Genomic DNA, 17,028 nt, shown 5'->3' on the forward strand with positions numbered 1-17,028 from the left:
GTGTATCTTCAGTAACCTCCCATATATCCATTACACTCACCTCATGCAACATAATTGCTATAGATTGTCAGCACCACCGATTGACTACACTGACTGCTAGCTGAGCCACACCTCCGGTTTTAAACTTTTCATGTTTATGCCTGCATAGACCTCTGCATACATCTCTGAGAAATCTAAGCTGCTCCAGTTGTAAATTCTGGTACCTGTACATCAAAGACCAGTGGTGCCTGTGACATTAAGCAATTCATTTTTAGCTCTGTACTTCTGCTTCTCAACCTCTTTTTGTTTGCTTTATTTTGAACTATATAACTTGCCTCCAGATTCAGAGACAGTTTCTTCCCAGCTGTCATCAGGCAACTGAACCATCCTACCAACAACTAGAAAGTAGTCCTGAGCAACTATCTACTTCATTAGAGACCCTCGGATTATCTTTAATTGGACTTTACTGGACTATATCTTGCTCTGTACGTTATTCGCTTAACCCTGTATCTGTACACTGTGGGTGGCTTGATAGTAATCATGTATAGTTTTCCCGCTGACTGGATAGCATGCAACTAAAAGTCTTTTATTGCACCTCGGTACATGTGACAATAAACTAAACGGTTTCTCTACTTTCCTTCTCCCCTTTAACACTTTCCTTAAAACGTTCTTGTCCGATTAACCATTTGGTCACTTGTATTTGAATCTCTTTGCTATTGAATTTAATTTGATGATGATCCTGTGAATTAGATTGAGATATTTTACAAACTATAAGGCTGCAATTATATAAGCAAATTTTAATTACTGCTCTTTGTGGCTGAAAAAGGGTGTATATCTCTACCCTATCTATGCCTCTCATATACTTTGATCAAGTCTTCCCCCAAACTCGGACGGTCCTGAGAAAACAATCCAAGTCCAACAATCAAACCTCTCCCAGTAGCTGAATCCCTCTAATCCAGGCAGCATTCTGGTAAACCGCATATATTCCACCTGCCTTTGCCCCCTCACACACCCTGCCTCTTTATCCTCCCCACAGTCCGCTTTTCCTTCAGGGAAAAAACAAGAATGATTCCGTGATGGTCTGAGTTGGAGGGTGTCAAAGCCCTGTCCCACGGTACGAGTTCATTCCAAGATTTCTCCCGAGTTTAATAAAAATCAGACTGGTTGTAAGCACGGAGAATGCACATAGCGGGTACGTCGGAGCGCGGGGACGTCTCTTAGCGGCTCGTAACGTTAACGGCAGGTACTCGAGAAGACTCGCTAACGGCAGGTAAGCACGGGAAGACTCGTGAAGATTTTTCAACACGTTGAAAAATGTCCACGAGAGCCCCGAGTACCGACGAGTGGCCATTACCGTAAATCTCCGAGGGCAAACTCGGGAGAACTCTTGGAATGAACTCGTACCGTGGGACAGAGCTTTAACAGTCCAGTAAGCAGTAAGAGTGAAGTTAGTTAGGTGAAGCAGTGTTTAGTTTAGTTTACTTTAGAGATACGGCACAGAAACAGGCTCTTCGGCCCACCGATCATCGATCCCCACACACTAACACTATCCTACACACTAGGGACTATTTACAATTATGCCAAGCTTATTAACCTACAAACCTGTGTGTCTTTGGAATGTGGAAGGAATCCGGAGATCCCGGAGAAAACCAAAGCAGGTCACGGGGAGAAAGTAGAAGCACTGTACAGACGGCACCCGTAGTTAGGATCGAACCCCGGGCCTCTGGCGCTGTGAGGCAGCAACTCTACCGCTGCGCCACCGTGACAATGTGCCTGAGGTCAGTCACAAACTGGAATGAGCAACAGCTCGAGTGACACTTCCCTGTAACAGTTGTGTATTTTCTTTGTATTTCCTACAGGTGATTGAGCTCAGAAGCTGTGAGCTGCAAGCCAGGGTGCAACCAGAGAGTAAGTATGTTTGAGGAGTGGCTAAAAATAATCAGCGAACAAAGTCAGGAGGGAGGAACCTTAAATACGTAGTGTGTGTTGATCTGACCAAAAATGGTTCGTAAATTTTAAATGTAAACATTTGAATGGTTCTTGTACTTCAGGTTGCTTCGGGAAGGTTGAGGTTGCCGTGCCTCAAATGATCACTTGTGTTGATGCAGACCATAGCTGCAACGTCTGTAGTGCCGTGGTTAGTGCGGTATTAATGCTAGTTATTCTGCCATTAGCTCGATGGCCACTAGCCTCGGGAAAAGATCCACCATAATCAAGGTAGACAAAAATGCTGGAGAAACTCAGCGGGCGAGGCAGCATCTATGGAGCGAAGGAAATAGGCGACGTTTCGGGTCGACCCGAAACGTTGCCTATTTCCTTCGCTCCATAGATGCTGCCTCACCCACTGAGTTTCTCCAGCATTTTTGTCTACCTTCCATTTTCCAGCATCTGCAGTTCCTCCTTAAACATGTCAGCTTCGACCACCCCGGGCCGCGGTGTTTGAGCCGGCCCGTTGAAGGGTTCGGTGAGCCGCGGGACTGTTTGTACCATTGCCCGGTGGGGAATCGCCTCACACAGAGGGAGAAGAGGAGGGAAGAGACTGCAGCCCTAAGATTTTTGCCTCCACCACAGTGAGGAGGTGCTTGGAGGACTCACTGTGGTGGTGTTAATTTGTGTTTATTGTTGTTATTATTGTATGATTGTATGTATGACTGCAGGCACGAAATTTCGTTCAGACCGTAAGGTCTGAATGACAATAAAGGCATTCAATTCAATTCAATACAATTCAATTCAATTCATAATCAAGGACCATTTCTACCCTGGCCATTCCCTCTTCTCCCCTCTCCCGTCAGGCAGAAGATACAAAAGTTTGACAAAACGTACCACCACATTCAGGAACAACCTCTTCCCCACATTATCAGACTATTGAATGGTCTTTCCAGAAACCAGGGTATAATCCCGATCTTCCAACCTACCACATTGGACTAGGGACTAGTGGGGTGCCGCAAGGCTCGGTGCCAGGACCCCAGCTATTTACAATATATATTCACGATTTAGACGAGGAAATTAAACGTAGCATCTCCATGTTTTCGGATGACACAATGCTGGGTGGCAGTGTGAGTTGCGGGAAAAATGCTATGAGGCTGCAGGGTGTCTTGGATAGGTTGGACGAGTGGGCAGATGCATGGCAGATGCAGTATAATGTGGATAAATGTGAGATTATCCATTTTGGTGGCAAGAACAGGAAGGCAGATTATTATCTGAATGGTGTCAGATTTTGAAAAGGGGAGGTGCAACGAGACCTTAGTGTCCTTGTACATCAGTCACTGAAAGTAAGCATGCAGGTACAGCAGGCAGTGAAGAAAGCAAACAGCATGTTGGCCTTTATAGCGAGAGGATTTGAGTATAGAAGCAAGGAGGTCCTACTGCAGTTGTACAGGGCTCTGGTGAGACCACACCTGGAGTATTGTGCGCAGTTTTGGACTCCTAATTTGAGGAAGGACATTATTGCTATTGAGGGAGTGCAGCGTAGGTTCACCAGGTTAATTCCCGAAATTGTGAGTGTTATATGATGAAAAAATGGGTCGACTGGGCTTGTCTTCACTGGAATTTAGAAGGATGAGAGGGAATCTTATAGAAACATTTAAAATTCTTAAGGGATTGGACAGGCTAGATGCAGGAAAAATGTTCCCCTTGTAAGGGAAGTCCAGAAACAGGGGTCACTAAGAATAAGGGGTAGGGCATTTAGGAATGAGATGAGGAAAAACCTTTTCACCCGAAGAGTTGTGAATCTGTGGAATTCTCTGCCACAGAAGGCAGTGGAGGCCGATTCACTGGATGCTTCCAAGAGAGAGTAATCAGCCATGATGATATTGAATGGCGATGCTGGCTCGAAGGTGCCGAAGGCCTCCTCCTGCATCTATTTTCTATGTTTCTCCGTAACTATAACACTATTACGCTGTAACGCTATATTCTGCATTCCGGTATAGTTCTCTTTGATCTACCTGTTGGAGTTGTATATGGCTGGATTGTACTCATGTGTGATATGAGTTGATTGAATAGCACACATGAAAGCTTTTCCCCGTAGCTCAGTACACATGAAGATAATTAACCAAAGCCAATTTCAGAACTACACTCACACAAGGGTGGTGGGTGTACGGAAGGAGGTAGAGGGGAGGTATTTGAGGTAGGGACTATGCCAACATTGAAGAAACAGTTCGACAGGTACATGGGTTGGGCAGGTATGGAAGGATATGGACCAAATGCGGGCAGGTGGGACTAACGTAGTTGGGACATGTTGGCCAGTGTGGGTAAGTTGGGCTGAAGGGCCTGTTTCCACACTGTATGACTCTAAAAGCAAGGAGGTTATAGCACAATGTTATGAACCATTGCTCAGGTGAAAAATAGTGTGCAGCTTTGATCACCACACTATAGGAAGGGCAAGATTGTTCAGGAGAGGTAGCAAAGCGAATTCATCAGCATGTTGCCTAAAATAGATTATTTAGATATGAGGACAGACTAGACAGGCTGGGTTTTTTTCCCTTGGGGCAGAAGAACCTGAGGGGGAGCCTAATTGGAACATAGGAAATTATGAGAGGCACAGAGTGAGTAAATAGTGGGAAATGCTTCCTCAAAGCAGCAGGCTCTTAAAGATAGCGGAGTCAGGGGATACGGGGAGAAGGCAGGAACGGGGTACTGATTGGGGATGATTAGCCATGATCACATTGAATGGCAGTGCTGGCTCGAAGGGCCAAATGGCCTACTCCTGCACCTATTGTCTATTATCCATGTGTCTAAAATTAGAGGGCATAGTTTTAGTGTAGGGGGGTTAGAGGTTGAGATGGTATCTGAGGAGGAATGTTTTCACTCATAGGGTGCTTGGAATATGGAATCCACAGCTTTGAGGAGTGGGGAGGCAAAGACTCTCACACATTTATATCCAAACAAATTCCTGTGGGCTGTGGAGCGGACACTGGTGAATGGATGGGTACTTGACAGCACGGATATGGTGGAGCAAAGGACCAGTTGCTGTGCTGTGTGACTTAAGGGCCTGTCCCACTGTACGAGGTAATTCAAGAGTTCTCCCGAGTTTTCCCCTGATTTGAACTCGGAGAATGTCCGTAGCGGGTCCGTAGGAGTTCGTGGATGTCCCGTAGCGGCTCATACGAGTAACGGTAGGTATTCGGGAAATCCGGTAAACTCGTGGCGTTTTTTCAACACTGTGAAAAATGTCCACGAGTAAAGAAATTACTCGTGATTGAAAAAAACGGTTACTTTTTACTCGTACGAGTGGAATGGAGAGTGGAGGCCAAGTCACTGGATGGATTCAAGAGAGAGTTAGATAGAGCTCTAGGGGCTAGTGGAATCAAGAGATATGGGGAGAAGGCAGGCACGGGTTATTGATTGGGGACGATCAGCCATGATCACAATGAATGGCGGTACTGGCTCGAAGGGCCGAATGGCCTCCTCCTGCACCTATTTTCTATGTTTCTAAGGAGGCCATTCAGCCCATCGAGTCTACCCTGCTTCCCCCCCCCCCTCTGTGCCCTGCTTGAATGCGCACCCATTTCTTCCACAAAGCCATCCCCTTTTCTCCTTCCCCATTCCCCCACCCTTCCCCTTCCACTAATATCCCTTCCTCTGGCGCTTTACATGTCACATCTCTTGCCTCCGTACCACGTAGTCTTTTGTCTTTTCATCTGTGGCCGTTGTCTGATACCAGGTAATCTACCAATTATCATCCTCTCCCCCCCCCCCCCCCCCCCCCGACCTCAACTATATCCACCCATCTATAACTTGACAGGCTTTGAACTGCCCTCAACTGAAGAAGGGTCTCAAGTCAAGAGTGTTTTATTGTCATATGTCTCGGACGGGACAATAAAACTCTTAATTGCTGCAAACACAACAGAAAATAATATGTAAATATGTAGATAACGGGGGGGGGGGGGGGGGGGGGGGGGGATTCAGATTCAGATTCAAATATTTAATTGCAAATCATTGTCAGTGTACAGCTTACTTTGAGACAACGAATGGCTGTTTAGCATCTGTCCCTGAAAGAGCGACATAGCAAACGATTTGAATAAACAATAATAAGTGTCCGGGGGGGGGTGGAGGTGGTGATTGGCAGTCACCGAGGTACGTTGTTGAGTAGAGTGACAGCCGCCGGAAAGAAGCTGTTCCTCGACCTGCTGGTTCGGCAACGGAGAGACCTGTAGCGCCTCCCGGATGGTAGGAGGGTAAACAGTCCATGGTTCGGTGGGTGAGAGCAGTCCTTGGCGATGCTGAGCGCCCTCCGCAGACATGGCGATCTTCCAATGTAAACATTGTATCCATAACTGGGGGGGGGGGGGGGGGGGGCCAAAAAGTTCAATAAATAACAGCCAATAGGGCAAATAACAAATAATATTCAGAGCTGATTGCTTATTCTTTGTGTTTAATAGCCTGATGGTGTGGGTTCTTGATGACTTTGGCTGCCTTTTTGAGGCAGCGACTACGATAGATCCCTTCGACGGTGTGGAGGTCAAAGCCGGTGATGGACTGGGCAGTGGTCACAACTCTTTGTAGTCTTTTTCACTCCTGGACGCTCAAGTTGCACGTCTCAATCCGAAACGTCACCCATTCCTTCTCTCCAGAGATGCTGCCTGCCCTGCTGAGTTACTCCAGCTTTTTGTGTCTGTTCCCAGCTTTCTCAGCCCCTACTCCAATCAGTCTGAAGAAGAGTCCCAACCCAACATGTCACCTGTTCACGTTCTATCGAGATACTGCCTGATCCGCTGAGTCGCTCCTGTACTTTGCATCTTTTCTTAGAAATCAGCAGCAATTGTTTCATTATCTGTATGGATAAACATAGGTACAGCAGGGAGGGGGGGGAGAAAATAATGTTCTCCAAGGAAGTAAAGGCAATGATTGCAGTGCAGTCGGCACAACAAAATAGAACAATGGAAGAACACAATAACACAAATGGAGACAAAAGGGGGACTTTTCACTGCACCTCGGTACACGTGACAATAAAATAAACTCAACTCTACAAAAATGTATGATGTTCTAGAGCCTGCAGTGGGACTGGTAGAGAAAGGGAAATATTATGTGTGTATGGGAGTACAAGGGGATGGGGATGGATGGGCGGATGGAACTTGGAGGGGGGGGTGGGGGAAGGACAGGAAAGTGAGTGGAAACCTAAAAGCGGGTGTGGGAGACACACACTGAACCTGAAACGGTAAAATTCATTGTCATACCATTGAGTTGAAGGCTACCCAAGCAGAATATCAGGTGTTCTTCTAATCTGCATTTGGCTATATGCTGGAGATCTTTCCATTTCCCTCTCATTCCTGATCCAGAGTCTCAACCTGAAACGTTGACATATACTGTCACTGTATGTCATGTTGTTACTTGTGGGCGGAGCAAGCACCAAGGCAAATTCCATGTATGTGAATACTTGGCCAATAAACTTACTTACTTACTGTATCTTTTACATCCACAGATGCTGCTTGAACCTCTGATTTCTTCCAGCATTTCAGTTGTACTTGTTCCCGATGCCAGCATTTTCAGCCACTTTTGTTTAGTTTAGTTTAGTGTCGCTGCGTGGAAACAGGTCCTTCAGCCCACCGAAGCCGTGCTGACCAAAGATAACCCGTACACCAGTTCCATCCGAAACCCCAGGGACAATTTACAGAGGCTAATTAACCTACAAACCCGCACATCTTTGGAATGTGGGAGGAAACCGGAACCAGGAGAAAGGATGAGAGGGGATGAGAGAGGGGATAGAAGGATGAGAGGAGTTCTTATTGAAAATATATAAGATTATTAAGGGTTTGGACACGCTAGAGGCAGGTAACATGTTCCCAATGTTGGGGGAGTCCAGAACCAGGAGCCACAGTTTAAGAATAAGGGGTAAGCCATTTAGAACGGAGATGAGGAAAAACCTTTTCACACAGAGAGTTGTGAGTGTGTGGAATTCTCTGCCTCTGAGGGCGGTGGCGGCCGGTTCTCTGGATGCTTTCAAGAGAGATCTGTATAGAGCTCTTAAAGATAGTGGAGAGGGGATATGGGGAGAAGGCAGGAATGGGGTACTGATTGGGGATGATCAGCCATGATCACATTGAATGGCGGTGTTGGCTCGACGGGCCAAATGGCCTACTTCTGCACCTATTGTCTATTGTCTAATGTCAAGGGGAGAACGTGCAAACTCCGTAGAGACAGCACCCGTGGTCAGGATCGGACTGCTGTGCCACCATGCTATTCTATATAGATAGGAAATCAAGGATTACGGTAATCAGGCTTAAAGCTGAGGCAGGGCGCGAGGGATGACTCGGCTCTTTCTCACCTATCTGGAGTCGGCACATTCACTGCTGAAACTCACCTTGCCCTTTTTGATTTATTTTATCCCAGAAATGATGCAGGATATTTTTGAAGTTCAACCAGGGAACAAGCCAAAGAGCAAGGTTGGTATATTTTCACCACATTTACCCACATTTGAAAACATTGAGAACAAACCAGCCACCAGTCCTGTTACCATAATTCTCCGAGTTCGAATCAAGGGGAAAACTCAGGAGAGTTCATGAGTAACTCGGGAAAGTGGGACAGGGCCTTTAATCATGACTTCAACATTCTCATCAAAATCGTTCATGTAAACCACAAACAGCAAGGGGGCCCTGCACTGTTTCCCTGAGACACACCACACTTTGTGGTGGTTTTTTTTTGTAAGCCAACATCTCTCTAGATTGTGCTCTCATTCCGTGCAACCTCTGATAATTACCATCTCATGCCCACTAAATATTCCCCCTACCATCCGATAATTCCCTCCCATAATCCGTGGACATTCCCTCTGCCTGTGGTAACGTTCCCACCATCACTGACTGTTCCCACAATACGTCTTCACAGATTGCATTGACCAATGACCACTACTAATTCGAGTTTCACTAGGACCAGCTACTGTTTAGTGTCTGCTCTTACTGTTGCTTCTCTCCCACTTTAGGTAGCTAAGCCAAAATTGGTAGAGCTTCAACGTTACCCGGGGTTCAATCCAGGGGAGCCCACCCCTCTGCCCAACCAGACAGCACTGGACCAGATCCTGGACAACGTTCTGAAGGCCCGTGGTCAGGGGATGAAACAGGTGAGTGGATGTGAGAGCGTTGGCTCACTCAGCGATTCCTCCCCTTGTGATCAGTTCCCGGTTCATCGCAGTCTGCATGGGCATGAGCCCAGAGAGAATGGCTTCACCAGTCTGGGGACATTGGGGCATACAGCGCGCAAACAGGCCCTTCGGCCCACACCACCCAGCATGTCCCATCTACACCACAGTGGTGGCACTAATCTGCCTGCATATGGCCCGTATCCCTCCAAACCTGTCCTATCCATGTACCTGTCTAATTGTTTCATAAACATTGCGATAGTCCCTGCCTCATCTATCTCATCCGGCAGCTTGTTCCATACACCCACCACCCTTTGTGTGAAAAAGTCACCTATAAATTTCCCCCCTTCACCTTAAACCTATGCTCTCTGGTTCTCGATATTACCCACTTTGGGCAAGAGACTGTGTGTCTACCCGATCTATTCCTCTCATGATTTTATACACCTCTATAAGATCTTCCTATGCTCCAAGGAATAAAGTCCCAGCCTGCTCAACCTCTCCCTATTGCTCAGACCCTAGAGTTCTGGCAACATCCTCGTAAATCTTCTCTGTACCCTTTCTAACTTGACAATATCTTTCCTATAACATGGTGGCCAGAACTGAACACAACAACTAAAATCCCTGGTACACAAAAATGCTGGAGAAACTCAGCGGGTGCAGCAGCATCTATGGAGCGAAGGAAATAGGCGACGTTTCGGGCCGAAACCCTTCTTCAGACTGTCTGAAGAAGGGTTTTGGCCCGCAGTCTGAAAAAGGGTTTCGGCATCTGCAGTTCCTTCTTGAAAATTAAAACCCTGTCCCACTTACGTGTCCTTGGCACACTAATTACGCGATCTCGTGGTGGCGTTGAGCCGCGACCGTCCCGTGAAGGTCGTGAGCGATTTCATGCGCCCGCACAGCCGTCTGGAGCGCGTGACGTCATTTGAAGATGGACACAAAGCTGGAGTAACTCAGCGGGACCGGCAGCATCTCTGGAGAGAAGCAATGGGTGATGTTTCGTGTCAAGACTCTTCTTCAGTCTGAAAGAAGGGTCTTGACCCGAAACATCACCCATTGCTTCACTCCAGAGATGCTGCCTGTCCTGCTGAGTTATTCCTGCATTGTGTGTCTATCTTCAATTTTCTTGGCCCCGCTCTGGGAGTAGAAGTGGGGGCGGATCCGGACCGCAACGGCCGTGAGCCCCAGGCCGAGTTCGGCGATCGTTTGCCTGCTTCTGCTGCTGTTTGAGGTGAGACGTTGCATCGCGCCGGGGTCTTGGGCCTGTCCCACTTTGGCCGTCAGTTCCGCGACAGGCTGTCGGCGCGCGAAGATTTTGTTCGCTACAAAAATTTCGCAGTCGCGCACAACTCCATACCCCTCCGCGCTTCTCAGTGGGACCGGCCCCGCGCGGCCACACGATGCCCGTGCGCCTCAACGCGACGAAGAGGTCGCATAATTTGCATGCCAAGGACACGTAAGTGGGACAGGCCCTTTAGTGTCCGTCTCACACTGTTTGCTCCCTCTGCAGATTGGCTACATTGCTGATCTCAAGCAGCTGCTCAACTCCACGCTGATGAAGAGCATCCTCCTGGACAGCTTCTGGTGGTTTTTCCTGCACACACAGCAGGTGAGCATGTGCTATCGGGAGCGGCTGGGTTGCTTTAAAGGCTCTATATGCTGCAACTACACACAGTAAACCTTTGTTTTAACGGACCATGGTTGTGGGGGGAGGGAGGGGGGGGTGGTGTCCACTATTGGCGATTGTCCGCTATAACAGAGTTAAAGGGATTAATAATGTTTAAGTAGGCCGGCACGGTGGCACAGCGGTAGAGTTGCCGCTCACAGCGCCGGAGACCCGGGTTCAAGTCAAGTCAAGAGCCAAGAGAGTTTATTGTCATGTGTCCCCGACAGGACAATGAAATTCTTGCTTTGCTTCAGCACAACAGAACATAGTAGGCACTGACTACAGAACAGATCAGTGTGTCCATAACCATTATATACGTAAATACACACATGAATAAATAAACTGATAAAGTGCAAATAACTGATGGCTGTGGGGAAGTAGCTATTCCTGAACCTGGTCATTGCAGTCTTCAGGCTCCTGTACCTTCTATCCTAACCACAGGTGCTGTCTGCACGCAGTTTGTACATTCTCCCTGTGACCTGCGTGGGTTTGCTCCGAGATCATCAGTTTCCTCCCACACTCCAATGACATACGGGTTGGTGGGCTAATTTGCTTGGTACAAATGCAAATTGTCCCTAGTGTGTGTTGGATAGTGTTAATGTGCGGGCATCTCTGGTCCTAGGAGGTTGTAGGAGGTTGTTGGAGATCTCCGTAACTCTTCCTCACGCTCGTGAGTGGTCTCCGCGTACTCGTGGCCTCAAGTAGGTTGCGGTGTTTTTTCCAGCCTGATAAAAAATGTCCACGAGTATAAAAAAAAGGTTGGCATTGAAAAAATTGATACTTTTTACTCGTAGGTAGGTCATAGGTAGTTGTAGATAGTCGTAATTGGCCCGAGAAAAAAAATGCAAACATGACATAATTTTATCATGTGATCATTTTCCACTCATAGCTAGTTGTAGTTGGTCTTAGGTGTGGAAGACTGAGGTTGAGGGGGGGTCGTAGGAGGTCGTAGATGTAGTCGTAAGGGGAGGCGAGGATCGGCGGAGTCGATGGTCGCGGCCTGTGCGCGGGTGGCCAGAGAGCAGGTGAGGGCCGGCCGTGGCGGCAGAAGGTTTGGCATGGAAGTGGCCGGGGAGTCGGTGGGAGCCGGGGGGGGAGGGGTGTAGGCAGCCGCCAATATGTCATGTAACCAATGCTGTTGCCATGTGTTCTGCGTAAAAGTAACGATCGATTGGGAGTTTGGTGTAGAGGTCCTGCGATGGGCTTTTAGCTCTTTACTCTCTGAGGTTCTCCCCTTTGGATTGCAACCTTGTCGAGGTCGTGGAGCTTGTGTGTCTCAGTGACCCCTAGAGCTATGTCAGCGGGAGATTCCGCTCCTGTTAGGGTCTCCCATGCTGGACAGGTGGAAGGGTAGAGGCGAGACCAAGAGCGATCCACTGGTCCTCCACGTTGGAGGTTGAGCACATGGCTAACAACCCTGTCTCGTAAAACAAATATGTCACGGAAACTGCAAGTGTCACGGAAACAGCAAGAATCAGCACTACTAGACCTGACCTGGGGTAGTGTCCAGAAGCTAGCCCAGAACAGACAGGAGTGGAGGACCTTTGTTGCTGCCCTACATGTCAGGCGGCATAATAGGCACTAAGTAAGTCTCTGAGGCCGATAGCCAAACAGAGTGAAGTATGGGCATTGATCCTGGGACCAGATCAGGTCAACAACATGGAGCAAAGAGAAAAGAAATGAACAGTCAGTCAATCAGGACATACTTAATACAGACACAAAATGCTGGAGTAACTCAACGGATCAGGCATCAACTATGGAGAAAGTGAATAGGTGACGTTTTTCGGGTTAGGATAGCTCTTCAGTGATTCTACTGTGGGGGGGGGGGGGGTGATTCCACACAGCAAACATGCAAACTCCACACAGGCAGCACCTGTGATCAGGATCGAACCCGGGTCTCCGGTGCTGTGAGGCAGTGGCTCTATCCGCTGCACCACTGTGCCGGCCCTTCTCTGCAACTGCCGAGCATAAACTAAGTCTGATCATCACAGGCAGAGCACAGTGAGCCTGACTCAAGGGCCATCCACCCACTGTGATTTGTGGTGACCAGTCACTGAGTATAGTGAGCAGGGGGTGAAGTGAGCAGGGTATTTGGTTTGTCACCAGTGTATTTGGAATTTATCGCTAATAAATGTTGGTTCCCTTTCAGCGTCAGAGTTCTGTACAGTGCCAGCTGTTTGATCGGGTATCCAAGAATTACGTGCTGCTGATCATGGAGACTTGGAACTGGGCATTTGGTGACCGTTTTCTGCAGGTTAGCAATATCTTTTTGACAGTTCCCCACAAGCCAGTGTCCTTTCCATGCCCCTGACCTGCCCTCAGCAGCTCCCATTGCCCGCCACTGCTTCCACTGGTGTTTGCAGCCAGTACTGTGGATGGCGGTAGGAAGGAACTGCAGATGCTGGTTTAAATTTGATTTGATTTAATTTATTGTCAATGTCTTCAATGAAGAGACAACAACATTCTTTTTCCCTTACAGTCATACAAAAAAATAAAATAAAAAAACACAAAACACATACACAGTAGTCCACAACACAGACATCCCCACAACGGAGGGAAGGAACCAAAGTCCAGTCAACCTCCTCGCCGATGTTCCCCAATGTTCACCCGTGGTCGGGGCCTCCCAAGCACCCCGTAGTTGCCGCTACGGGCAGCCCGATGCTCAGAACCTCGCGTCGGCCACCTCCCACCGGAGTCGGCGGCTCCCGATGTCCACAGGCCGCGCTGGGCGGAGATTCGCACTGACAACCCCCGGCAAAGGGCCTCAGGACTCCGCGATGTTAAAGTCAGCGCCGCCTGCGTTGGGATCTCCACACCCACTGCTCCGCGATGTTGGAGCAGCGGCCCAACACTCCGGAGCTCCAAGCGGCGATCCCAGGAAGGCCTCGCCCGCTCCGCGATGTTTCCAGAGCCCCGAAGCTCTGGTCTGGTCCCGGCAGGAAAGGCCTTGTCAATCCAGTTGGTGGCCGCGAGGGGGGGAGGGGGCGAGGACGCGACTCGGATAATAGCCGCATCCTCGCCAGGAAGCGACTGAAGGACGGGTTTACCCCTTACCCTACCCGCTTCCCCCCACATAAAATACCGAAAGAAATACTGAAAAAAAACTAAAGGATACACTCTAAACATAACAAATAGAAAAAGACAGGCAGACCGTGGGCAGAGGCAGCTAGCAACACACCAATGGATGTCCAACATAAACAGAAGATGCACACAAAAAGCCTGAGTAACTCAGTGGGTCAGGCAGCATCTGTGGAGAAAATGAATAGGTTGTAGTGGCCTGGATGAGGTCAGGAAAAGGCCAGAAATTGTTTTTAATGAATCATGGCAAACACACCGAACGCCCGCGAGCAGGTCCTGGGAAACCCCATGGCCAGACAATTGTCCCTGTCCCTCAAGAGCTGAGGGGGTGGGGGGGGGTGCCCCAAGGAGTGGCCTAACCCCCAGGGACCGCCACAGGACCCCCCCCCCCCCCCCAACCAAGAACCAGAGGCACGAAACAGACAGGAGGGCACACACGGCGACCAGCACGGGTTCGCACCATGCCCGGCACAGGAACGGGCAGCCGACCAACAGGTGCAGGGGCGGAGTAGCCACTGGAGGAGGTACCGCTAGACGGAGAGCGCCCTCGCTTACGGGGCCGTGCTACCAGCACCGGCCAATCAATGTCAATGTGCGCCGGATTCAGTCACGCAACCGAAACAGTCTCACGCCGATCCCCCATGTCCAGGACGATAGTGGACGCGCCATTTTCCAGGACACGGAAGGGACCCCCGTACGGCCACTGGAGGGGCGCCTGATGAGCATCCCTCGCTGAGCAATCCGGGCCTCTACCTGCTGGAACCAGATATCAGGCTCTTCGGTCCACAAAGTCGGGAGCTTCAGCGCAACGGCGTTGTTTTCCATCACGATGCGTGATGAACGTCGCGGTCACCAGTTGTAGTGGCCTGGATGAGGTCAGGAAAAGGCCAGACGCCAGGCAGGTTCAGAAGTCGTTGTTAATGAATCGTGGCAAACACACAGAATGCCCGCGAGCAGGACCCGGGAGACCCCATAGACAGACAATCGTTCCTGTCCCTCAAGAGCCGAGGGGGGTGACCCAAGGAGTGGCCTAACCCCCAGGGACCACCGCAATTTCAGGGGTGACATTTCGGGTCATAAGGAATAGGAGTAGAATTAGGCCATTCGGCCCATCATGTCTACTCCGCCGTGAAACCATGGCTGATCTAACTCTCCTTCCCAACCCCATTCTCCTGCCATCTCCCCATAACTTTTGACAGTTATACTAATCAAGAATCTATCAATCTCTGTCTTAAATATATCCACTGACGTGGCCTTCACAGCCTCTGTCGCAAAGAATTCCACAGATTGAACACCCTCTGACTAAAGAAGTCGAGAGCCTTCTTCAGACTGAGAGTCAGGGGAAAGGGAAACGAGAGATATAGATGGTGATTTAGAGATATACTGTATAGAACAAATGAATGAAAGATATGCAAAAAATGTAACGATGATAAAGGAAACTGGCCATTGTTAGCTAGGAGCAAGGTGAAAACGAGTTACAGACAATGAGACTCAACAAGCCAACTTTGAATCTGGTACAAGGACTTGGGTGGGGAAGGGATGGAGAGAGAGGGTTACTTGAAGTTAGAGAAGTCAATGTTCATACCACTGAGTTGTAAGCTGCCCGAGCGAAATATGAGGTGCTGTTCCTCCAATTTGCGTTTGGCCTCACTCTCACAATGGAGGAGGCCCAGGACAGAAAGGTCAATGTGGGAATGGGAAGGGGAATTAAAGTGTTTGGTATCCGGGAGATCAGGTAGGGACTGATTCAATGCGGGGTAGCCCTGTCTGTATGGAGTTTGTACATCCTCCCCGTGACCTGCGTGGGGTTTCTCCGAGATCTTCGGTTTCCTCCCACACTCCAAAGACGTACAGGTTTGTAGGTTAATTGGCTTGGTAAATGTAAAAATTGTCCCTAGTGGGTGTAGGATAGTGTTAATGTGCGGGGATGGCTGGTCGGCGCGGACCCGGTGGGCCGAAGGGCCTGTTTCCGTGCTGTATCTCTAAACTAAAAAATAAGGAAGAGAGAAGCCACTGTCCTGGGTCTCCGCCACCATCTCAATCCCCAGCCTCTGGGACCATATCGTGGCAGGCACCAGCGGGAAACTGTGCCAGACCTATCCTAACCTGTATGTTATTATTCTGCCTGAGTGAAGCCATCACTGAGATTGCCTGCTTCCATCCCTGCACCACTGTCCAGCTTCATCTGCTCCTGAAAGTCTTGTCCTTACCCTTGTTCTGCACAGGTTTCATTATTTTTGACCCTCCATGAATTTTTGACTGTGAGTTTAGTTGATTGTCACATGCACCGAGGTACAGTGAAAAGATTTTTCGTTCAGTTTAGAGATACAGCGCGGGAAACAGGCCCTTCAGTCCGCACCGACCAGCGACCCCCCGCATATTAACACCATCCTACACGCACCAGGCACAATTTACATGTACACCAAGACAATTTATATGCCAACCTGCACGTCTTTGGAGTGTGGGAGGAAACCAAAGATCTCGGAGAAAACCCCATATGGTCACGGGGAGAATCTACAAACTCTGTACTGACAGCACCCGTAGTCGGGACTGAACCCGGGTCTCAAGTCAAGTTTATTCGTCACATACACATACGAGATGTGCAGTGAAATGAAGAGTGCCGATGCTTGCGGATTGTGCAAACAAACTACAAAACAGAATGGAACAGAATCACATATTCACATTTTACATATTTGTGGGAGGGGAAAAAAAAGAAAAAAAGCAGCAATTTTAAAAAGGCACCACACAACAGTAAATTGGTTCAGTAAAGTTAGTCCCTGGTGAGATAGGAGTTTACTGTCTCTGGTCTCTGGGAAGAAACTCCTTCTCATCCTCTCTGTTTTCACAGCATGACAACGGAGGCATTTGCCTGACCGTAGCAGCTGGAACAGTCCGTTGCAGGGGTGGAAGGGGTCCCCCATGATCTTCTTGGCCCTGGAGTTGCACCTCCTGATGTATAGTTCCTGCAGGGGGGCGAGTGTAGTTCCCATAGTGCGTTTGGCCGAACGCACTACTCTCTGCAGAGCCTTCTTGTCCTGGGCAGAGCAGTTCCCAAACCAAATTGTGATGTTTCCGGACAAGATGCTTTCCACAGCCGCTGGCGCTGTAAGCGCTGTAAGGCAGCAACTCTACCGTGCTGCCCCGTTGCGTGCTGACCAGTCAGCGGAAAAGCAATGCATGCTAATACTCAAGCCATCCACAGTGTACAGATGCAGGATAAAGGGACTAACATGAATAA

General features: G+C 48.9%; 1 protein-coding gene across 1 annotated transcript in view; it reads left to right on the forward strand.

Annotated features, from left to right (window-relative positions):
- Positions 1 to 17,028, forward strand: part of LOC129713700 (protein FAM227A-like) — a 50,799-nt gene that overhangs the window by 14,084 nt on the left and 19,687 nt on the right. The window contains exons 3-7 of the mRNA XM_055662950.1: positions 1,839 to 1,887; positions 8,308 to 8,360; positions 8,894 to 9,031; positions 10,557 to 10,655; positions 12,862 to 12,966. Of these exons, the coding sequence (XP_055518925.1) occupies positions 1,839 to 1,887; positions 8,308 to 8,360; positions 8,894 to 9,031; positions 10,557 to 10,655; positions 12,862 to 12,966 (444 nt within the window). The remainder of the gene's footprint in view (positions 1 to 1,838; positions 1,888 to 8,307; positions 8,361 to 8,893; positions 9,032 to 10,556; positions 10,656 to 12,861; positions 12,967 to 17,028) is intronic.

Source organism: Leucoraja erinacea, chromosome 37, assembly GCF_028641065.1.
Source record: "Leucoraja erinacea ecotype New England chromosome 37, Leri_hhj_1, whole genome shotgun sequence".
NCBI lineage: Eukaryota > Metazoa > Chordata > Chondrichthyes > Rajiformes > Rajidae > Leucoraja > Leucoraja erinaceus.